The sequence below is a fragment of the Cricetulus griseus genome, assembly GCF_003668045.3.
Source record: "Cricetulus griseus strain 17A/GY chromosome 1 unlocalized genomic scaffold, alternate assembly CriGri-PICRH-1.0 chr1_1, whole genome shotgun sequence".
NCBI classification, from domain to species: domain Eukaryota; kingdom Metazoa; phylum Chordata; class Mammalia; order Rodentia; family Cricetidae; genus Cricetulus; species Cricetulus griseus.
The window spans coordinates 222,820,734-222,844,822 of record NW_023276807.1 but is presented as its reverse complement, the minus strand read 5'-3'; the positions used below and the strand labels follow the sequence as shown (position 1 = coordinate 222,844,822).

Below are 24,089 nucleotides of genomic sequence, written 5' to 3'. Positions count from 1 at the left end.
GTTTGCCACTGCATGTATGAGACTGTTCTAAAGATTCTCCTGTCTCTACCTCCTATCTTAGCTAGGAATTTGAGGATCACAGATGTGTGCCACAGTACCTGGCTTTACATGAGATCTGAGGATTTGGATTCAGGTTCTCATGCTTGCATGGCAAGCACTTGACACACTGAGCCATCTCCCCAGCCATGAAACTTATGTTTTAAATAGATTGATTAAGTGCTGGAAGTAGAGCTCTGTGGTAAGGCACACCCTTAGCATGCACTGAGCTGTGGGTCCAGTGCCCAGAACTCCAAAACACATAAATAGAAGACATTTGAGGAAGACAGTAAAGTTGAAGGGAGTCAGCATGCAAATTATTAACTGGAAGGAGAGCTCCCAGACCAAGGTCACAGTGAGGGCAATGTGATCCAGACCTTTTCCGGGAACCTTCCTCTGAGTGGATGATTCCCAGTCTCTGCAAGGTACTGCTGCATGCAGCTCAGGAGCCTGGCAGTGCATGAGCGGTAGGCTGGACCTGTCAACTGTCTTCCTATTAGCTTAGAATGTTCTGAGCGTCTTTCACATGCATTTTTTTAGGACGCACTTTGGGGCTGCAAGGGCCTAGAAAAACTTTGATGGGTGGGTCTCCAGCTGTATCTCTCTTTCCTTCCCCCATTAGCCCATACAAGTGCTTCATTTCCTACTCTTTCTGAGTCCAAGACAAGGAAAACTGAGCCCAGGTTCCAGTGACAAATGAAGCAGTAGCCAGTAGCTAACGGCTTGCCCATTCCCTCTGTCAGCCTCCTAATTCTAGGCCATGCACAGGCTTCTCTGTTCCTGCACAGAGTCCTCCTACCTCTGCAAATGCAGGCACAGAACTTTCCCAGAGTTTGCACTAGATTTCTTTAGTATTTGTTCAATTTTGAAACCAAGTGAGGTTTTCCCTGCAATCAACCGGTGTTTATTGGACCTTTTTTTTTTTTTTTTTTTTTAAATCTTTGGTTCTTCGTTTACTCAGTCTTAACTTAGTACAGCTGTGACTGCTCTTTCCTGTCCTGCTCCCATGTTCTCCCAGCCAGCCAGCCAGCCAGAGGCTCATCTAATATGTAAATTTCATGTCTAGCCATCTAAATTAAATAAAATGTGGTGACCATTCCCTTGGTCATTAAACATAATGACTATATTATTTAATGGTATCAATGTGCTACGTTTTATAGAACCTGCCACCCAGTATTTTCCATTAGCAGAAGCTTTGCAGAGCCTCAAGCAGAGATTCAGGGTGGGTGATTACTGGTGTGTATTGCTGTCTCGGTGACATGTCTTTACCAAATTACAGGGTGTAGATTTGGAGTGATTATTTGAAAAGTAATTCTTGATTCAGTAAGAGGGCTGGGGCTGCTGTTTCATGAAAGGATTCTGAGATATAATAAAATTATTTCTGACACGTTAAGAGATGAGATATTTCCGGGTCACTCACCCCTCCTTAAGAGCACACAGACAGACAGACAGTCAGACAGACAGACAGACAGACAGACACACACACACACACACACACACACACACACACACACACACACACACACAGAGGAAACTCAGCTACAAACGTTAACAATTCCACCCCCACACCTCTTGCTATTCTGTGTTTATGGAGAGCCTCTCAGGAAGCAGATGAGGAACCTCACAAAACCATGCCTGGGTTACACTTGCCTCTGGGATTCTTAGAAGAGGAGTTGGGAGTAAGGAATGAGGGGGTGGCACATACCTGTAATCCCAGCACTTGAGAAGTGAAGGCAGGAAGATCAGGGGTTCAAGGTCAACCTCAGTTACATAGCACCTTGAAGGAGGTCAGCCTGGGCTCTCACAGGCTTTGGTGCCCAGTTAGTGTCAGTTTCATGCAAGTTTTTATATCATTTGACACTGAGATGTGTCTTGTACTAAGACATGTGTAAGGTCCCAAAGTTTCAGAGAGTATCCTGGTTTTTAACCTCTAATGTAGAGGTATAGGCTTCTTCTGATCTAGTCCAGAAATGTGAAGTAGGAACCAGGGAAGAAAAGAACACCGTTTTATAGATATTTTATAGATAACTAGATGATAATTTCCTCTGTTGCCATGGAAGTTCTTGGGTGGGTTGGAAGAGAGGCACTGCTCCGGTGTTTCAGTTATGGGGTAGTGTTCTCTGAGCAGGACATGACAGCCAGCCTGTCTCATTCATTCTTTACCTACAGGACCTCAGCAGCACAGACCTCATCCGGCCACGTATCAGCCTTGTGTGCCAAATTGTCCGGGTGGGCCGCATGGAGTTGAAGGAGGGCAAAAAGCACACCTGTGGCCTCCGGAGGCCTTTTGGAGTAGCAGGTATGATGAAAGCCCAGGACAATGGTACAGCTTCGGGGGACTGCCTTCTTTGCAGTTCCTAAAAGACCTAAATGTGGAACCATCATCTGATCCCGAATTGGGCACAATCCCGTTTGGGGCATATTCCCCAAAGAATTGAAAAACAAGGTCTCAAAGAAACATCTGTGCCCTCAAACTTCACAGTGGAATTCTTCACGAGAGATGAAGGAGACTAGGTCACTCAAGTGCGCAGCAGTAGATAACTGGATAAATAAATGTAGCATATCAAGGGATGGAAATTCCAACTCATGCCTCAATATGGCTGAACCTTGAGAAACAAAATAAGCCATATGCACAAAAAGCCAGCTGCTATATGATTCATTTATATTCATTTATATGAGGAGTCAGATTCAGAGAGATGGTTGAATGGGATTGTCAGGGCTTGAAGAGAATAGGCAATTGCTTACTGAGGATAGGGTTCACTCTGGGAAAATGAAAGAGCTCTAGTGGTAGATGACGGTGATTGTTACACATGGGAGTGTACTTACTTCCACTGAACCGTACACTTAAAGGTGATTAGGATGGTAATTTCTATGTTAGTATATTTTGCCACAATTATAGCAATGAAAAGAGGTAGAGAAAAGATGGTAAATGGCTGCTGGAGGGCAGGCAGATGGCAGGAGGGCCCCACAAACATTGGAAGCAGTGGATCATGTTGTCATGGTTAGTGTTGGGCACACAATATTCATGACCCAGGATGGCCAGTTCTCTTTCCTTGAGCCTTGTGCCCTTGAGTGTTGTAGCCGCTGATCTTGTAGCCACTTTTCTCCTTTGTGCCTGGCACCGTGTCTCACCCACAGTAGGACTACATGCAAGCATGTGCTCTGCTGCTGTTCTGTGATCACTGCAAGGAGACTCACTTTCCAAAGGCCACTTTGTGTCACTAAATGCTTTCAGAGAGGGTCCAGATCAGCTTACATCAATCCTTAGGACCTCCCAAGAAGCCCTATATCTTTGTAGTTTCTCCTAAATTTCAAGAACAGATATTTTGTCTTTTGTTGACTCTTGGATCAGTAGTGCTTTCTGAAAGTCATCAATAAAATGTCAGAAGTTTGCTCCTGGACCAGGGCCAGATATTCCATGTTCTTCAGTCAACTTTGTGGCTTCTGTGGATAAGGAGGTAGCCTCCCCGACCCGTATGACTGTCTATGTGCCATGTCTTTTGAACTGTTCCCATCATATCTGTGCTCAATGAGTATCTAGGGAAGCAGTGTTGCTTTTTGATTGGCTTTTTGAGATAGATTCATTCTTTAACCCAGACTGGCCTGGACCGTATAGAGGTACTCCTGTCTCAGTAATCTCAGTACTGAGATTATGGGTATGTACCACCCCACATTGCTCAGCATTGCTACTTCATCAAGAATTAAAGTGGAATCGCAAAGGTACAAGAAACCCAGGTCTATTTAGCCATCTACATATCAGTGCAAATGTATTTATTTGTCTACAGATGATGTATTTGAGGTCATTTGCTATTTATAACACTCCAAAGGAACTAAAACATTAAACCTGAGGCTTGTGTGTATTCCTCTGTATTAGTGTGTGTGTGTGTGTGTGTGGGTGGGTGGGTGGGTGTGGTGTGGGGTGTGCGCACACACACACATGGGAGTCAGGGAGGGTGTATCTGGGTATTGAATGCAGAGAGGACTAAATTACCAGTCATGAGCCAAAGTCAGGTGTCACGAGATGAGGACACTAACAAATGAGTTTCTCAGTGTTTTTTTTTTTTTTTTTTTTTTTTTTTTTTTTTGGTGCAGCTTTTATAAGGTCCTGTTAGGGGTTAACAGCAAGCTGCATGTGATGCCCAGCTGTGAGCACCTTCCTAGCCAGCACCAGTATTATCCCCTGGCCCGTTGGACCTTGTAGTCTGAATTCTTTTGAGCATTATTGTGTTTCTCAGTACTTACATCTCTTGTCTACAGCTACCTGGGATGTGGACAAATGGGTTGCTAGTGTGTGTTTTTTGGCCCAAGTTTTACCCCTTACCCAGGTCCTCCCTCATGTCAGCCAGCAGCTTCTAACCTTACTTATTAATCCTCTCCATCACTGGGCATAGTGGTTATGTGATTTAGCTTTGTGGTCACTGTTAATTAATTCCCTGGCTTTGCTAAAGACTTAAAACTAATTGTGTAGATGTTGTCAGTGGTACCATGCTTCCCTGGCATGTGCAAGGCCCTGTGTTCAACCACACCACTGCAAAACAAAAACCAACCAACCAAACAAACAAACAGAACAAATGAACATAAACAACAATAAAAACAGAACTTGTGACCAAGGGCAAGTTAACCCTTCCCATTCCTTGAGGTGGGGCTCCTCATATCTCTGTAAGTGAGATAATGAATGTAGCAGGCTTAGTGCCTGGCTTTTGTGAGTACCCTCCTTGGGTGGGGCTGTGGGGACCAATTACTGATGATTTGTTTTGTGATACTCTTAGGCTTGTGTAGAAACCAAGAGTATATTAAATCAAAGACACAGGTGGTCACTTCAGATCTTGAATTTCTCCCCAAACCTGCTAGCAAGATGACTTTAGTGAAGGCTTATTCCCCCACCAAAACAAAACAAAACAAAACAAAAAAAAAAAAAAAAAAAACCTGGCTTAAGTTTTTCAGGACCATAGCAGTTCAGTCTTGCAGAGTTTTTAGGGTGTGTCCTGCAGAGTTGGATATAGAAAATCTGAGCTTTTCATGGCCATTGTCCTGCTGGGTGTGACACTTTAGGTAATTGTTGCTTGGTCCTGGTCCCTTTCTTCTTCTGGTGTGCTGTGTTTGCCAATACCATTCTTTTCTATACAGCCCAGTGAGGCTTGAAGCCATTAGTGCCTCTAATGACATTTATCTCTCTCCTAGTGATGGATATTACTGATATCATACATGGGAAGGTGGATGATGAAGAAAAGCAGCATTTTATTCCCTTTCAGCAGTAAGTATTTGGCATTTATCCTTGGTGACTTGAGGTTCAGGTTAACCATTCCAGTGGGACATGAAAGCAGAGGAGGGTGGGAAGAACCTTTTGTTACTGGAAAAGGAATGGCTTTCCCACTGGAGAACTGTCTGCTGGGACCTCTGCGGAGTAATGCATATAGAGGGGCTTCATGTTAGACACAAAGAGGGTCAACTGAGAATTTCTTGACTCAAGTGAAATAACTGGAAGAATATAAAATAAAGGGCACACATACGTCTGCACTAGAACCCAGAGAATGATGTCATTTTATTGTCAGAGATGTGGCAGCGTGTCTGTATTTTGTTGTGTTGAACAGGTTTGAATAAGAATCACATGACTTCTCAGACTGGATGATGCACATGAATTGTCAGAACAATCTTGTTAAAATGAGCATTTGTTTGAGTAGGCTGACCACATCCAACCAGTTCTGAGTGTTGTTAATGAATGGCACTGGTCCAGGGACCACACTTATAGCAGCAAGGGGTTAGGTAGGACGAGTGTGAGGCTGGCTAGGGTTCCTGCAAGGAATTGGCAGAGACAGTCTGGTATGGGGCAGGGTCAGCTCAGAACTTGACCTAGGGCTCCATCCTGGGCTGCAGGAACTGGAGCCATCCATGCTGCTGGGGTATGTAAATGAACAAATCTCATCCCTGTAACTCTGTCGGTATCCAATGTGAGCAGACCCTCGATGGGGGTTACATACCAGTTACAGGACATTGTCTCATCTAATTTGCAATGGCCACTGTAGATCAGTAGAACAAATGGAATTTCAAAAGCTTGTGATTTGGGGGCTGGAGAGATGGCTCAGAAGTTAACAGCACTAGCTGCTCTTCCACTGGACCAAAGTTGAAGTTTAGTTGCTAGAACTTATATTGGATAGTCCACAACCATTGGTAGGTAATTCCAAACCATCTTCTAATGTGTTCTTGTAGCTCTGGCAGGCAGTTCCATACATGTGTCAGACACTCACCCAGACACACGTTCTTACACATAAATAAAAACAAGCCATATGTATGTGTACATACACACAAATCATATTTCAAATGGTGGAGAGACATAATAGTACAAGAAAAGTGTTTTTGTTTTGTATCTTAGCTCAGTGTTAAGAAACGAGTCAGAGAGCTTTAACAGCACAACTTATACCAACACAGACTCCAAAGTAAGAATAAGCATAAGATCAAATAGCTGAAAAATTTACATTCTAAAGGACAATAGAAACTGTATATAATAATGAGCTCTGGAAAGCTGTTTCTAAGTCACACATCAATATTTTCAAACAAAAAGCAAACAAAAAATAAAAAAAGATAATAGGTTAACTTCCAATTTTTTAACTTATGTATAGGAAAAATAATTAATTTTTTCTAACATTCCTAATATTTGCACCAAATGTTAGAAAAATGTTCTTGATAAATATAGGATAAATAGAGATTAATTGAGTTCTAGAAAGGAAATAAACATACAAAGAAATGTTATACAAAGTCATTTCTGAGACATGTTTGGGAAGAGAAGGGGGAAACATTGTAAGAGCTAGAGGAGCAGGGTGTTTGCTGTGAGACTATTTCTCCTAGTAATATAAGAAGCAGCACCGTAAAGCCTCACCAACATGACTGCCCGAATATGTCCCGAACAAGGACGACACCAATGGACATGACAAAGTGGACAAGCAAGAGCCCACAAAACCTCCACCCAACTCAAAGAACTATGGGCAAGTAAGCAAAGCTGAGGGTCAGAGAGGTGTTCTTTCCCAGGGAAGAACACACCAATTGGTCATCCAGTGCCAAATGTTGGCCTTGAAAACATATACAGATAGCATTATATGAACTGAACAGGATATGTTTAGGGATATACATGTATATATGCATGTGCATGCAATAACAGTTAATGAAAAAAGAAGCCATGAATTTGAAGGAGAGCAAGCCAAGAAGAGTATATTGGAGGATTTGTGGGAAGAAAATGGAAGAGAGAAATACTGTAATTATACTTAGTGATAATATAATCCCAATACATATGACATACACACAATAGAAGAATGAAGGGAAGAAAGTACCAGGGACAAAATTATCACACTTTGCTTAGTTGATCTCATTTTCTATTCTATTGCCAAATCCTTATAATCTAGAATTGGGCAACATTGCTTGCCATAAAAGAGTTAAGTGTCCCAGTGAGCCAGGCAAAGGAGATTGGCTTATAGACAGAAGCAGAAAGCAAGCATGGCATTAGTCACTGCAGAGTTACTTTGGTTTTAAGGCAAGGACAGAAGGCAGAAGGGTGGGTGACTGGTAGGTCAGCATCAGGTTACCTTTTGGTTGTGAGCCTAACCTTTAATGGCTGAGCCATCTCTCCAGCCCTGTAGGTTACCTTTTTTGAGGAACTTTGTTAGCATACTTGCTGAAACCAACCTCTTTGGGGGAGTTAGGCTGTTATGTCTCCATGCTGAGGTCTTGGAAGGTAGATACTCCACTTGGCCATGGCTACATTTGCACTGTGGTGAGTGACTCCATGTTGACTTTAACCTGATCTGTTGGAGGCTCATACAGGAACTAAATCCAAAACAACGATTTCCTGTAATTTGTATTTGACATCAGAGCCCTCTGGTGAGGTTTGGTGTTTGTATTTCCAGATTGCACTCATAAGACCTCCATGTTCCCAGGTCATGCTTCAGAGACTGTCTCTGCTTTCCCCGCTTTCTCCTTACCTCTCCTGCCTTTCCCAGAATTGCCATGGAAACCTACATCCGCCAGAGACAGCTCATCATGTCACCCTTGATAACCTCACACGTGATTGGAGAGAATGAGCCACTCACTTCGGTGTTGAATAAAGTGATAGCTGCAAAGGAAGTGAATCACAAAGGACAAGGTACATGGCCTGCCCATGGCTAGGGGACTTTGGCCAGGGTGGGAGGGAACATCTAGAGCATTGTCCCTGGACTGCCCTTTCACCATCTCTGTTACCAAACAGCCTCCCCTGGACACCGCCCTCATCAGCCATCTCCTGCTGAAGATCCTCAATCATTCACCCTGCCTAATGGAATCAGGCTTGAATTTGGAAGTTCTGTGGAACAGACCTTTCCCCCATGAGTCTTTTCTTCTGCTCTCTGTTCCCAGTGTTAACTTGAAGTTATCACTTGGAGGGAATGTGTACTGTGCCCTCAATAAACTCATTTCTTTGTATGTTTCTGAAACTAGGAGACAGAGGCAATCCAGATGATTATCTGTTAATATGAACTTAGAGGCTGCCTTGCAAAGCTTTTAGATTTTCTCTGGAACCTCCATGTACCTGTCTTTTGATGGCTTCAGCTAAGAGAAATTCTTGTGGAAACTTTTCAAATTCCAGTAGTAGGGAAAAATAGTTGTAACATTAGAAGGCAAATGCCAAGATGGCAACCAGACGTGAGAGACTTTCAAAGCAGTGTCGCCTCTTTTCACTACCCAATAACTGTTCTTTAAAATGAAGGCAATCAGGAAAATACACTATTTTCAGGATATTTAGTTTCTCACATGTTACAGTTTTTTGGGTAAAAAGAAACAAGAACAATAAATAATCTGATTATTAGATCCCCCCTTTTTGCATGCTTATTTACATATATGTGGGCACATGGATATGGGTGTGCATGCATGTATGTGTGTGAATGTGTCGACCTGAGTCTTACTATTTCAGCTAGCTTAATCTGGAAATCCCCTGTCTCTGCCTTTTGAACACTGGAATTATAGGTGGGCCATCATACCTACTCATACCTATGCATATGGGGGCAGGGCGTCTAAACTCAAGTCTTCAGGCTTTCGCAACAAGAACTTTACATTCATAGCCACCTCCCCTGCTTCTTAGGGCTTTTAATTTAAGAATATAATTTTAATTAGAGTAGAACATGTTAGAAATGAAGCGTGTGGGTGACCTTGGTGGATTCCATGGTGGGCACAGGACAAACATGCCAGGCAGACAGAGCTTAAATGAGAAGTTTTATTAGAAAGGGGAGGGAGGGGGAAGTAAAGAGAAAATAGGTAAAGAGACACGGAGACAGAAGAGAGAGACAGGAAAAGTCCTATCTGTACCAGGGGAACAGCAGGAAAGAGAGCGGAAGTGGGCAGTTTTTGTTTTTGTTTTTTGTTTTTCCTTTTTCTTTTTAAAAGGTCCTTTGCAAAGGCTTCCAGACTACAAAGTGACTTAGCAGCCATGGAACCCTGGGCTGACCAGGGTACTGCCTGAGTGCATTCTGTCAGGTGATGGGACAGGCCAGCATAATGCCTGGATCCTTACAGAACATTCTTATACTAATAAGATTACTGTTTACATATGATTCCTGTTTTGGAACAAAACAGAAAACAATGCCATTCCTTTCTTGCTAGTGAATAGAACAAGCCCTTTTCAGATGTCTTTTTACTCACTACAAATGTGTGTGTGTGTGTGTGTGTGTGTGTGTGTGTGTGTGTGTGTGTGTGTGTGTGTGTGTGTTTTATGACATTCTAGTGTTTAAAATGCTCAAAGCCAAATTTATAACAAATTTAATTTAAATATTTTGGTTGGGTTTTGTTTCTTTTTGACAGCTGAGCAACACTTCATTCCGTAAAGTGCGGTTAGTTTTCTGACTGCTAAGCAGGAGAGCTTGGGTTCATAGATAGAGAAGGAGGAAGGAGAGCGGTTGGAGGCAATCAGATTATTTGCAATGTGAAGAGTGAAGCAAAGGGGGTGTGGCTACGGGGCCTGTTTAGGACATCTGCTCATTGTCTTTCTCCTCCTGATTTCTCAGGCCAGATGACAGTTCAGTTTCCTTTTAGAGCTGTAGAACGTGACCGAGAGTGACTCCATTTTAACATCTAGCCTGATGGGTTGGGAATAGGCACCTAAGTGTCTTCTAGTTGGTCAGTGCTGTAAATTGAAGCCCCCCCCCCCACACACACACACACACTGTTGTGGCTCTTTCTGTATTGAAGCTTTCTCCATGTTTAGGACCACTGCTCAGGAACTCCCAGAAGTAGGACTTCTGGGTTAGTAGTGGGTACCAGCTTCAGCCTAAGTGAGACCCAGGATAAACTCAGAGTGTTTATCCTGCATGCCCTGCCCTGTCTGAAAGATGGCAAGTAGACTCTGGTCCCCAAGTGTTTAAATAAGCATCTTTATTCTATATTGTCTAACAGCTACATGAGTTTCCTGGTGTCCCATCTTATAAGGAATTTATATATATATATATATATATATATATATATATATATATATAATATAAGATTTTATAAGGAAGATAATTTTTCTTCTGTCTTCTTAAGATAGTTTTGGTTTGCCAAACTTTTGCTTCTCTGTGATTTGTATATTCATGTCAAATTTCTTTGTGTGGATCTTTGTCACTGATATCAATATAAAGCTTTTTACATTTTTGTATATCAAAACTTTCAGTTTATATATGGATAATTATTTTGCTTTTAGAATTTGTTTCTCTGGTTTACGAAATGTTTAATTCCAGGACTGGAGCAATGGCTCAGGAGTTAAAGAACACTTACTGTTCTTGCGGAGGATCTGCGTTAAGTTCCCAACACCTATACGGTAGCTTACACCATCTGTGACTCAAGTTCCAGGGGATCTGATGTCCCCTCTGATCTCCTCAGGCACCAGGCATGCATTTGACACCCAGACATTCAGGCAGGCAAGAACATTCATACACATAAAACAAAATAAATGAGTCTTTTTTAAAAGAGCATAATTTTCAGAGATTTAATAGCTGTTTGCTTTCCCCCTCTCAACCTTCTCTTTGTCCTATTTATTTCTATTATCTTAGCAATTTACCTTAATTAAAATGTAAGAAGATATTAAGTTGCTTCTGTCTTTAGTAGCAAGAAAAAAATTTGAAATTAGTTTTTAAAAGATATTTATTTTCATTTATGTCTGTATGTGTGTATGCGTTCCAACACATGTGTGTGCCCACAGAGGCTAGAAGAAGGTACAAGGTTCCCTCAAACAGTTGTGAGCTGCCCAGCATTGGTGCTGGGATTCAAATGTGGGTCCTCTGAAAGAGCCGCCAAGTGTTCTTCATTGTTGCTCTCAGTGTCTGTGCTAACAGTGTTATATTTAGGTAGCGTTCTCCTGTGCCAATGCGTTCAAGGCTACTTCCCACTGTTGGTTTTATGTTGAGGTCTTTGATCCATTTGGACTTGTGCATGGTGATAGATATGGATCTATTTGCATTCTTCTACATGCCAGCATCCAGTTGTGCCAGCACCAGTTGTAGGAGTTCTTAATCGTTGCACCATCTCTCTAGGCCCTGAAATTCATTCCTTTATTCATGATTTTTTTCCTACCTCTGCATCACTTATTAACCTGCCGAGTGTTGTGTATGTAATACACATAGTTTCTACTGATTTCTGTGTCTTTTTTGCCACTACTGCCACATAATACAAGATTTGGAAAGCCATCCTTCAATGTTAAGTAGGATAATCTTTACTCTTTGTTCTCCACTGAAGTCAGCCATATCTGTTGACTTCTCAAGTAAGTCCTCTAGTGAGTTTGAAGGAAGTATCATTGAAATGATGTTACCCTGGGAGAATTGTATGTTTATCATGAGGTGTCTCATTGGTCTCATATAAGCTACTATGTGTTGCAAATATCATATCAGAGAACCATAAACTTGTCCTTCTTTTCCCCCTTACAGGTCTTTGGGTGTCCTTAAAGTTACTTCCAGGTGACCTCACCCAGGTGCAGAAGAACTTTTCACACCTGGTGGACAGATCAACAGCAATAGCTCGGAAAATGGGCTTTCCAGAAATAATCCTGCCAGGTACACACTTTGCTGGAGTCCTGTTTTATGTTTCTTTTCTATGTGGGAAAGAAGGATTACCTCTGTTTGGACAGTTGAGGCAATCTGGTCCCTAAGAGGACATCATTTAGGGTTAATGGCATCAAGAAACTGGTGACAGAGAGTTGCAGCATCCTAAAACATTATTCAATGGGCAGAACCAAGAAAACACCTTTAAGTGTCACTCAGCATTCTCAACTCACTCTTTCCCCTCCTGTTCTGCATACATGTGTCCCAAACTTGACTTCTTTCTCAGGAAGCAAATGGGTGATCCAGTGTCTTCAGTCTAGAAAATTAACTGCTTCATTGACAAGCGCTTTTTCTCCTCATGTCCCCGATATGTTGGGCTCAGCTCCATCTCTGTGAAATACTCTGTTCTGCTCCCATGTGCTCTTAACTGTGCTCTGCTTGTCCATTCTGGACTTCCCCATTCTTGTTCTGCTCTTACCTTTTACCACATTAGTGACCAGCAGTTGTATTCTCCTGAGTTCACTGACTTCACCCATTTAATTCTCTCGTATCCATCGTAGTCAAAGGGAACCATATTCTGAGGAACTTGATTAATAACCATATGAACTAATTGGTAGTAATGAGACTTGTGGACAGCCACTGATACCACATTTGAAAATTCTAGAAAACCAACTTGCTGTATGCTACCTAAGAACAGATCTTTTGACCGTAATTGGTATCTCTTTTCACCTTTAGGCCGCAGTGATAGTTTGTTTTACACACATTGCCTGAGAATGAAGGGTGTTTTAGTAAATATTCATGAATGAATAAGAATTTCTGTAAATGGAGGTTATTGCGTCTTCTCTTTTCATAAAAGCAGCTCCATCCATTGCAAAACTGTTTATACCTGACTATAAACTCACCAACATTTGGGGGAAACATTTTGCTTTTTTTATTATTTAGTTTTGTTTTTGAGACAAGTTCTCACAGTGAGCCCAGGATGCCCTGGAACTTGAAGCAGTCTTCTTACCTCTAGAACTATCGCTGTGTACTACCACACCCAGCTGTTTCACAGTTAAAACAAGTAACTGTTGACAATATTCTCTTGTATTGGCAACTTTACTGTTAGGCAAGACAGGATCCTGAAAATTGGGAAATGTGTTTTTTTAAACAAGCTGACTTATCTTGGAGATATTGAAAGACTTTTTATCAAAGGGATTGACTCAGGGCACCAGGACTGTAATGGGCTTTTAAACTCTGTCTAGGGTAGTGGTTTCCATGCTACTCTGTGGATCAGCTCAGTAAGATCCCCTCATGATCTCTACAGTACACAAGTGCATGGGTTCAAGATGTCACTCAGTGGTGGAAGTTAGCATAGATGAGGCCCTGGGTTCCCTTCCTAGCACTGAAGAGTGGGGAAAAATAGAAAAAGAAAAAGACAGTGTCTAACTTGATCCATGGTGCATGCTTGCCTGCAATTTGACCACTGTGGAGGGTGAGTCAGGAGTCGTTGAGTTGACACTGACTTTTTGTCCTTCCCCTGGGGCCTTTTCCAGGCACCTTCTGTCTTCCTTAGTCATTCTCCAGTGTCTGGTCCTTAAGCTTTGCTTTAGGGCTGTCTTAACATACACTATAGAAAAGGGCTCCTGACAGTGAACATTTACTCCTTAATGTTCCTGGAGGCTGCATGTCCAGGACCAAGTCATTTGCATGGATGCTCTTCCCTAGACTTGTAGACAGCCATTTCCCTTGCTGTCTGTGTTCTCATCTCTTTTTATGAGGACACCAGTCATATTAGAAAAGGACCCAATTTCACTTTACCTTTAAATAAATGACCTGCCGCCATATACAGGCATTCGGAAGGCCCTGGGTTTCAATGTATGAACGGAAGGAGGCATAGTTCAGCCCATAATAGGTTAGATTTCTTGTTAGCCCCATTCTGTCCTTGGGTGATAGTGTACACTCATTTGACTTTTATCTGTCAGTGTCTTTTGTCCCTGTAAGACCCCCCTGGAAAGCTCAGGCTTCCAGGATCTTAGCCCAGGACCAAGGCCACCCCAAATACCAGGCTGAGTCGAAAGCTTGATGCAAACTGCATGAGGCTTTATTGTTTGTTTAATGAGCTAACCCCATGTTAGCTCGGGTTTTTCACCCACCTGCCGTGGCAGATGGCTAGCAAAGACAGCTCAAAGGGGCTGCATAGAGATCTTGTAGGGAGCGTAAGGGGAGTGTCTAGGGGTACGCACAGGCTCAGGATTGGTGTGCCTCCAGGCTTGGAGGGCTTTCCCTGTGTTGATTGGTCAACTGGTTGTTATGGCCAATAGGCCCTCCCAGGGTGGTTGCTATTCTCTGCGTGTCATTGCTGTGCGCTTGTCCGTAAAGCACACCCAGAGCCAGAGCCGTAAAGCATACCACCACCAGCTAACTTCTGATTGGTTCCTTGCCACGAGGCAGGCACCTAACCTCTAGTGACCAAGGCAAGGTCAGGAAAGCACGTGTCCGGCTGTTATGGCTGCCAAAATGGGGAGCCGGTCCCTTCATCCCCATCTTTAGCACCAGGACCTCTTTGGACTTAAGGCTATCTAGCCATCTACTTCCTCCATCAAGACCCTAGCTTTATACCCCACCCCACCCACAACTAGCTCACTCTCTTCTTTCCTTTTAATGTTCACAGTGGGACTATCTGTCCCTGTGAGTGGATTGCTGGTGTTCCTGGGCTGTGTTTCCTCAGGAACCATGCCCACATCCATGGGCTGAAGAAACAAGAACCCTGGAAGACATTATTAAAAATCTGCTGGCTAGTCTAGCAAAATATAATATATGCCCTTTATCATATGTGATAATATGTGACAAAGAATTACTGTTGAAAGAATTGGATCCCTGAGGAGACTTAGTAATTAAAAAAACGTTTGCGGCACAACCCTCATGGCGTGTAGAATTCACATAAGAAAGCCAGGTGTAGTGTCTCACATCTGTTGTCTGTTATCCCAGCACTCCTGCAGCAAGATGAGAGATGGGAGAATTTCTTGGAAGCTTGTGAGGGCAGGGCAGCAGTAAGAATAACAAGAGAGACACTGCCTGGAAAGGAGCATGAAGCATGAAAACTGACTCCAAAGAAGTTGTCCTCTGGCCCCCACACCCATACTGTGACATGCATGTGTACACGTATGTGTGTGTTCAGTGATTTAAAAAAACTTAGTCTTTATGAAACGTGTATGTCACAGACGCCCTGATAGGTAGTGAAAGGTGAAATGAGAGAGCAGTAAAGTCTTCCGTGGAATAAATAGATCAATACCACCAGATCATTTCCTGTTTAGTTAACCTTTTGTGTGTTGTATGATGGGACTAGGAAATGCATTCTCCCAGCAGCACTCACTGGAGGCTTGTCATGTTGCAGGAGATGTTCGAAATGATATTTATGTCACCCTGATCCACGGGGAGTTTGACAAAGGGAAGAAGAAGACACCTAAGAACGTGGAGGTGACCATGTCTGTGTTTGATGAGGAAGGCAGCCTTTTAGAGGTAAGTAGCATCCCCCACAAATGCCATCGCCATTGCACCTGTTCTGTAGTGGGAGGCAACGGCTGTTCAGACTTACTGCCAGTGTTCCCCATATTGGGGTTTAGATCTTCTTTTCTTGGGTTTTGTTCCTTGATTTGTTCTCACTAGGTAGCTGAGGCTGCCTCAAACATGTGATGCCTCTGTCTCTGCCTCTGCCTCCTAGGTGCTGGGATTGTACGCATGCACTAGCACAGCACACTCAATGTTTTCTCATCAGGGAAAAAATATATAAAAACCTGGTAAACCCATGATTTTTTAGTGGCCAGTTTTACTCCTAGAACCATTTAGATTTATTTTGGTATTTCCCCTGTGCAGAGATACTGCAGGCCACTTAGCTTTTCTTTGACATTTTCAAGCTATGTAGCTACTCCAAGCTTGATCACAGTGGCAGAAGTGTCCCAAAGGCCTCAAAAGGCACAGTGCCATTACCTGGGCCAGTAGAACCAACAGACACCTACCTGCAGGAGCATCGTGAAGCTAATGCGTATAGGTCAGCTAATGGTGATTTCCAGCGTTAGTCATTAAGAACCTGCACCTGAGTGGAGTTCTTTTGTGGGGAAATGCAGAGGCAGGGCCGGGACGGGAGCCAGGTGTGCTGACTTCTAGTCCAGAGTTCCTCTGACTCTGGCAGCTTTCTGGCCACGTGAGCAAGGACATCTTAACTCCAATTTCAGGAGGATCGGTAGGTACTGGGTGACTGCAGGAGGCCTCTCGCCTCCACCTAATTACTTTGGGATCTGCAAGTCAAAGTCGAGGCTCCTGAAGCTCTCTAGATGTTCTGGGATGATGCTCCCCAAGTATTCAGTCCTTGTGCGTCATTCAACCATTATGTTTCTTTAAAGCAGGAAACTCTACTCTTAGTTCATTAAAAATACTGCAATTCATAGCATGCAATGCTTGGGGCTGGGGGATGAAGGCAGCATTAGTTGGTGTTATGCAGTATAATGCATGTGGGGTGGGGGGGGCAAAGTGCACCTGCTGCACATTCAGATTCAAAGCTGCAGAGAAGTCTCCCAATGCAATGTGGATGAGTGTTGCTATAGTCTTCTCAGATCCACTGCACTTCTGATTTTGAATTAATTTTTGGCTGTTGGACATTCAGAAACCTTTTTCTATAGCCATATTTTTCTTGACCTAGTCTCATCTCCTACTAATTGTGTCTTTCCAACCAAAGAAAGCCATTCATCCTGGTGCTGGGTACGAAGGCGTCTCGGAGTACAAGTCAGTGGTGTATTACCAAGTCAAGCAACCTTGTTGGTACGAGACGGTCAAGGTGAGGACTCTGTTTCTAGGTCCTTTGGCTGTGGACCCTTGTTGAGATTCTTGTTTGCCTTTTAAATCCCAAACCCTTCTTACCTTATCTGGAATTTCAGAAGAGCTGTAGTAAGAGATGAACAATGGGAGGGGGTGGGGTATAATCAAAATACATTGTATGAAATTCTCAAGGAACTAGCCTTTTAAAAAGCTGACTTGGTGGTTAAGAGTTCTTTAGAGCATCTATTTTTAAGAAGCCCAGCATTCTGAAAGAATATTCTCATTCATAAATATATGAAAGAGACTGGAATAGAGAAACTTGTGGCTGTAATAAGGCTGCCAAGTTGCTGCAGACAAACAAAGATTTCACACTCTGCCATCAGCTTCCTAATGTGTTGTTCTTGTTGGCCTCTGCTCACATGTTCTGGGCCTCTTCAATGTGAGGAGGGTTTCGTGAATTGCAAAGTGCTTTCAGATCCAGTGGGTTCGCAGTGACCTTAAAACTAGACAAGTGTGTAGGGCATTGCAATGGCCTCTTCCCAAAGAGGTAGCAGACCGAGGGAAGTGGCTCCTAAGATCCCAGAGCACCTTGGGGTCAACCTAAAACAGATCACTTTTGAATGCCTGGGCTGCAGCAGCACCCATTGTCAGATTGGCAGGGTTCTATGAGGTTCTAAGCAGAAAATCTACAGACACATTGTCATCATATCTCAGCTAGGAAGCAGTTATTTTTCACATTCTTCTGTAGTCCATGTTTTTTATGGTGCTTTTCACATGAAAAAAAAAAAAGAAGTTCTCACTCTGCAACTCTGGCTATCCTAGAAATTGCCATAAAGTCCAGGATTGACTTGAACTTATAGAGATCCGCCTACTGAGACTAAAGGCACATACCGCCACTCCTGCCTGTTTAAAGCCACTTATCTCAGGGGCAGTGAACTTTAGATACTAATGCTTCAGGGCTTTAGATACTAATGCTGTTACACAGTCTCTGTAACTTACTATACTACTATCTACTACAGAAAACTCCTCCACCCGGGTATTGTATCTTTTCTTCTCTTGTAGATACTAGTCACCATGTATCTGTATGGGACTCCCACTTGGAAAGGTCCTATGCAGACCTCAAAATCCAGGTCTTGTCCCTCTGAATGCCAGGCGCATAATGTATCTAAACTCTGAAACTATGATAAACAGCAGAATGGTCTCCCTCTGACATTTTCTTTTCGGCTTGAGAATAGCCATGTGAATGAAGCCTGCTAGCAAGTCCCGGGCCTCTGAAGGAACTTGTGCTGAGATAAAATACAAAGGCCAAATCTAAGTCCCTTTTTCTCAGAATAGTTAAGAGGGAGGACTTTGAATATGGTCACCCTGAGCAAAGGGCAAGAGCTTCGAGCAGTAAGATATGCTATTATTCTGGTTGAAACAGTGCAGAATCTATGCAGAATCAAGACATCCTGCTGTACCCTGATAATGCATATGGTCCTGGGTCAAAAGCATGCATTTCAGTTGAGAAGAATTGATCCTAAGTAAGCCTTGACTTCTGACTCCTCCCTTTCTGCAGGTCTTCATTGCTATAGAGGAGGTCACTCGCTGCCACATCAGATTTACCTTCCGACACAGATCATCCCAAGAATGTAAGTGGTAGGATGGCTCTGGCCCATTTCCATTTTAAAACAAGCTGTTTCCTGACGTGCTTTGTGAATTTGAAAAGGTGAAAAAATTGGCAGTTTTATCTCAGAATTCATACAGTATCGGCAAAATTGAATAGTGTTTTTTGTTTTTGTTTATTTCTGAGTGCTGTGGATTGGATCCACAGCCCTGTACATGACAGGTATGTATTCTACCATGAAGGTACATCCCTAATCATCCCTGCTTATTTTTGAGACAGGGTCTCAATATGTAACCCAGGGTGGCCTCAAGCTTGTATTCTTCTTGCCTCAGTTTCCCAAGTAGCTGGAGTTATGAGTATGAGTTACCACACCCAGCTTCATTAAAGAGGCTGAGGCAGGGGGGTTGCCATGAATGAGTCTTATTTGAGAGTTCTCCCTCCTACTGTGTGGACAGTGTTGGATGGAAAAAGGCATGAAGATAGAAGGAACGACTTTTAGAGGTAAACAGATAGGGTGAATATTCCTTGGCCTTGGGTAGGAACAGGGCACAGAGAGAGAAAGTGATCAAACTACAAAGATGTTGGACACGGCGTTGATTGACAGGGCTGAGATTGGTCAGCACCACAATTCTGGTTTGGATGACTCAGTAGATGGTGGGCTCCTTCATAGGCTATATAGAAAATAGCCCATGTGTGAAATGTCAGTCATTCGAAGTTTGGGAGCAGCCAAGACAGTGACACAGACAAGCTTACTGCTGACCTGTGTTTATTTTCCTGTGGTTGAACATCGCACCCAGAGCAAATGCCGTCTCCTCCTGGTGTCCACCCACATGACTGAGGCATATATTTCTGTCTTTTCAGCCAGAGATAAATCAGAGCGAGCTTTTGGGGTGGCCTTTGTGAAACTGATGAACACGGACGGCACCACCCTGCAGGATGGGAGGCACGATCTGGTGGTATACAAGGTGACACTCATAGAACCAGGCTTGAGAAGGGCTCAGTACATACCTGTTCCCCGTGAATGTGGTTTCTCAGGCTTGTTTGGGATTGACATGTATAAGCTTCAGAAATCTATTCAAAGTTGTGTCTATCCTCTAAAGTCTAAAGGGTTCCAGGTCACACCTTACAAGTCTTGCACTTGTTGTGGGAGAGTGAGTTGCATGACAATTGAGTATTTCAGGAGCATCTCACTGTAGGGCAGCGGGTGTGCCTTGGTCCTGATTAGTAAAGGGCAAGGCCCTTGAATCTGCTGTCCATCATCCGAATGACACAGACAGTGGAGAGCTGTGCCTGGATAGAACCTGAAGGGTATGATAGGATGTGGTTTTGTACATTGTAGCCCAGGCACCATTTCTTTGCTCTCTGGGCCCTGCTGCTTTTCATGTTTTGTGCTCATTCCCTGCTCACTGTTCTGAGCCCTACACCTACTGAGATTTTAGAGTTAAAGGACATGCCGGGAGATCTCAGTTCCCCAGCAATATTTAGCAGACGCCAGCTGACACACAGTAGGCAGCTCATCTGAATTGTGCCTCACCAATGGACATTTTCTTTCCTTAGCATGTCTTAATAGTTTGAAAATCCATAGGGAGCTTCTTCTTTCTCTATTGGCCCGATGAAGTACACACTTGACCATTTATAAGTTCAAGAGACTCAAACTCTACCTTATTCTGTAATGCATGTGTTTACTTCTGGCAGAGAATAGGTTCTGATTTCTAGGTCATAACTTACTGCTTTATTATTCCATGATAAAGTTATTTCTTCTGTAAATTCTGTAGGCGATAATGTCTGAAGTATAGGGGATTATAAATATAATTTGACAAAGTCATACATCCCCTACTCGGAATGACTGTGTCCTTCTCAGGACAGGTATGTCTCACTAGCACATTAGAGATGTTACCTAGATTCTCAGTCTTTCTAACTCACTTCCCTTGCAGGGTGATAATAAGAAAATGGAAGATGCAAAATACTATCTGACCCTGCCTGGGACCAAAGCAGAGATGGAAGAAAAAGAACTCCAAGCTTCCAAAAACCCGTCCGTCTTCACACCCAGCAAAGACAGCACGAAGGACAGTTTTCAGATTGCCACCCTCATTTGTTCCACAAAGCTCACCCAGAATGGTAGGTGTGGGGACCCCATGGACACAGGTGGTGAGGATCTGGTCCTCCTAGGCTCCTTGGTTAGACTCATGGTGCTGGACCATGTGGCACCAGGTCTTCTGAAGCAGGATGCTCGGCCGTTGGATTCTGCCCTCTGCTCCTCCAGTGATGTTCTATAGTGTTGTTAGTTACTTCTTGAGGTGCAGTGGCCAAATGCTTGACAGGAGCAATTTGAGTAAGGAAAGTGTACTTTGGCTTGTAGTTCAAGGTTACAACCCATCACAACAGGGGACGACACAGGAGCATGAGGCAGCAGGTCACATAGTCAGGAAGCAGAACATGGTGGATGCTGTTGCTCAACTTCCTTTTTGCCTTCTGTTGAGCTGGGGAACCTAGCCAGTGCAGTTACTGCCCACATTTTGACTGGGGCTCCCACCTTCATTAGCACAATCTAGAACTCCCTCACATGTGCTCAGAAGTTTGTCGGTGACTCTAAATCCTGTCAAGCTGACAAAATAATTTGTCATCACAAATGCTTTCTCATATCAGAAACCCTAAGCATGCATATGAATTGGTAGAATTCAGAAATCTCATGTTAACTTCCTTCCAGGTATCAAAGATCATGCTGGGGGTTTGTTTGTTTGTTTGTTGCAGTAGATGGTACAGGAACTGGTAGTAATCAGTCTCTTGCCCAAACAGGAATGGCAGAGAGCTGCTTGTTTTTGTTACATTGTTATTTTGACCAGGGTCTCGCTATGTAGCCTAGACTGGCCTAGAACTAGTAATAATTCTGTCTCAGCTTCCCAAGTGCTGTGCTGATAGGTAAGAGCCCCCATGCCCGGCCGAGTTCCTCTCTCTCTTAGTCTTACCCCTTCCATTGCTCCAGGAAAGCTGGAATTTTCCATGAAATCAGCAGCATAGTTTAAACATGGCTCTATTTTGTTTCTTGTCAAACCTCTGGCATCCGTTTTAACCTCTTGTATTTAACGTGGCATTTGATAGTATCAACAGTTACTCATTTAACCTGTGTCACATAGAAGGAGCCCTGCTGACCAGTGAGTCTAGAATGTAATGCCAAGGGGTCTTACCTTAGCAGGTCCATATCTGTCCCAGGTGGTATGCACAGGATCAGGCCTGTGAGCATGAGGCTGCTTTGGGTTGGAGCAGGAGAATCAGAGCGCTGTCTTAGTAGAATGCACTGCAGAGGGAAGGCACACTTGGGGACTCAGATCCTGGACTCTTTAGAAGGAGTCAGTATCGGGTTGATTTGGACAAAGCATGGCTGGCTAGAGAATAAGAGTGGTGTTTCAACTTGGGCCTCTGGCTGGACTCAACAGAGTAAAGTTCAGAACTAGTCCATTTGGAAGGTAAACCCGCTTAAGACAGGAAGTGTCCGTCCTTAGCTTCACAGAAAACACAACAAACTTATGCCAGTCTCATAGGCCTAACTATGGGAGGATGTAATAACAGCTTGTAGATGGTAAAGATTTAGTGGTTACAGATGTTGGGGTCATGTGGCCGGGGGGTGTCAATGTAATAAACGGCTGACAGTAAATGTGTAGTAGTTATAGAATCTTAGTGCAACCCCTAGACATTGAACCTGGTGCTAGTGAGATGTGCATCAGCTCTTATCATAAGGATGTTTTCTGATATTTACAATGTGGACACACTGGAAGCAGCCCAAATAGCTGGTGGCTAGAATCCATTTCAATTTGAGAGTTTAATCGAATAATAAAATGTATGTGGCTATTGAATTCATAGGCATGGGAGACCACTTCCTAAATATAATACCAGTAGCACAGACACTGAGAGCAACAATTAATAAATGGGACCTCCTGAAACTGAGAAGCTTCTGTAAGGCAAAGAACATGGTCAGCAAGACAAAATGACTCCCTACAGACTGGGAAAAGATCTTCACCAACCCCACATCTCACAGAGGGCTGATCTCCAAATTATGCAAAGAACTCAAGAAACTAGACATACAACTACCAAATAATCCAATTTAAAAGTGGGGTGCAGATCTAAACAGAGAATTCTCAACAGACAATCTCAAATGGCTGAAAGACACTTAAGGAAATGTTCAGCATCCTTAGTTATCAGGGAAATGCAAATTAAAACAACTCTGAGATTTCATCTTACATGGATCAGAATGGCTAACATTAAAAACACCATTGTGGAGTAAGAGGAACACTCCTCCATTGCTGGTGGGAGTGCAATGAGTTGTACAGCCGCTGTGGAAATCAGTATGGCAATTTCTCAGAAAATTAGGGATTAACCTACCTCAAGACCTTGCAATACCAGTGTTGGGCATATACCCAAAGGAGGCACACCCTCACCACAAGAACATTTGCTCAACTATGTTCATAGCAACATTATTTGTAATAGCTTGAACTTGGAAACAACTTAGATGCCCCTCAACTGAAGAATGGATAAAGAAAATGTGGTATATTTACACAATTGAGTACTACTCAGCAGTAAAAAACAATGACATCCTAAAATTTGCAGGCAAATGGACAGAACTAGAAAAAACATCCTGAGTGAGGTAACCCAAAACCAGAAAGACAAATATAGTATGTACTCACTTATAAGTGAATATCAGACATAAAGCAAAGTATACCCAGCCTACAATCCACAACCCCAGTGAAGCTAGAACCCTCTTCCAGAAACATGGAAGCAGATGCAGAAATCCACAACTAACCAATGGGCTAAGCTCCTGGGGTACAATCGAATTAAGGGAGGAGTGATAATATGAACAAGGAAGTCAAGACCATGATGGGGAAACCCACAGAATCAGTTGACCCGAGTTACTGAGAGATCACTGACTCAGGTCTGATAAATGGGGAACCTGCATAAGACCGAACTAGAGTCCCTTAATATAGGTGACAATGGTCACCTGATGACTGGGACAATACATGAGGCCGCTGCCAGTGGGTTCAAGATCTAACTCTAATGCACAAACTGACTTAGTGGAGCCCATTCTATATGGAGAGATATTTTACCCAGCCTAGACACAGGGCTGTGGGGAGTGGAGAGGTACCTTGGTCCTGCCTCAATTAGATGATGGGACAGACTTAGTAGACTTCCTAGAGGAGGCCTTACCCTCTCTGAGAAGCACATGCAAGATGGGGTGAGGGGAGAAGTAGGGGAAGCAGGAGGAGAGGAGGGAGGAGGAACTGGGATTGGAATGTAAAAAGTAATAATATAAAAGAAAATAAATGTAAAAGAAAAAAGGGGAAAAATAGTAAATGGCACGGGTAAACTTCTTATTCTCTGAGTGTGATTCTGATTTTGTTTCAATGTATGGAAGCTAGTTAGAGTTAGATTGCTTCTGTCAGTCCCAGCTCTGCATTGACTTCCTGTGATTCGGTTTCCCCGTCTTTAAACAAGAGTAACAAATAGTACATGTTGAATCTCCCTTGTCTGGAATACTTGGGACTAGAAATACTTTGGATTTAAGATTTAAAGAAAATATTAGTATACATGGAGTATGTTATTCTGGGAGAAGTCTAATTATGAAATTAGTTTGTTTCTGC

At 43.1% G+C, this 24,089-nt stretch overlaps 1 protein-coding gene across 3 annotated transcripts in view; it reads left to right on the top strand.

The window, feature by feature from the left end:
* Dock5 (dedicator of cytokinesis 5) overlaps nucleotides 1-24,089 on the top strand; it is a 184,865-nt gene that overhangs the window by 96,910 nt on the left and 63,866 nt on the right. For all 3 annotated transcript variants that reach the window (XM_035452751.1, XM_027390260.2, XM_035452752.1), the window contains exons 10-18: nucleotides 2,206-2,335; nucleotides 5,218-5,290; nucleotides 8,025-8,167; nucleotides 11,946-12,071; nucleotides 15,436-15,560; nucleotides 16,774-16,872; nucleotides 18,412-18,484; nucleotides 19,321-19,424; nucleotides 20,394-20,577. In XM_035452751.1, the coding sequence (XP_035308642.1) occupies nucleotides 2,206-2,335; nucleotides 5,218-5,290; nucleotides 8,025-8,167; nucleotides 11,946-12,071; nucleotides 15,436-15,560; nucleotides 16,774-16,872; nucleotides 18,412-18,484; nucleotides 19,321-19,424; nucleotides 20,394-20,577 (1,057 nt within the window). The remainder of the gene's footprint in view (nucleotides 1-2,205; nucleotides 2,336-5,217; nucleotides 5,291-8,024; nucleotides 8,168-11,945; nucleotides 12,072-15,435; nucleotides 15,561-16,773; nucleotides 16,873-18,411; nucleotides 18,485-19,320; nucleotides 19,425-20,393; nucleotides 20,578-24,089) is intronic.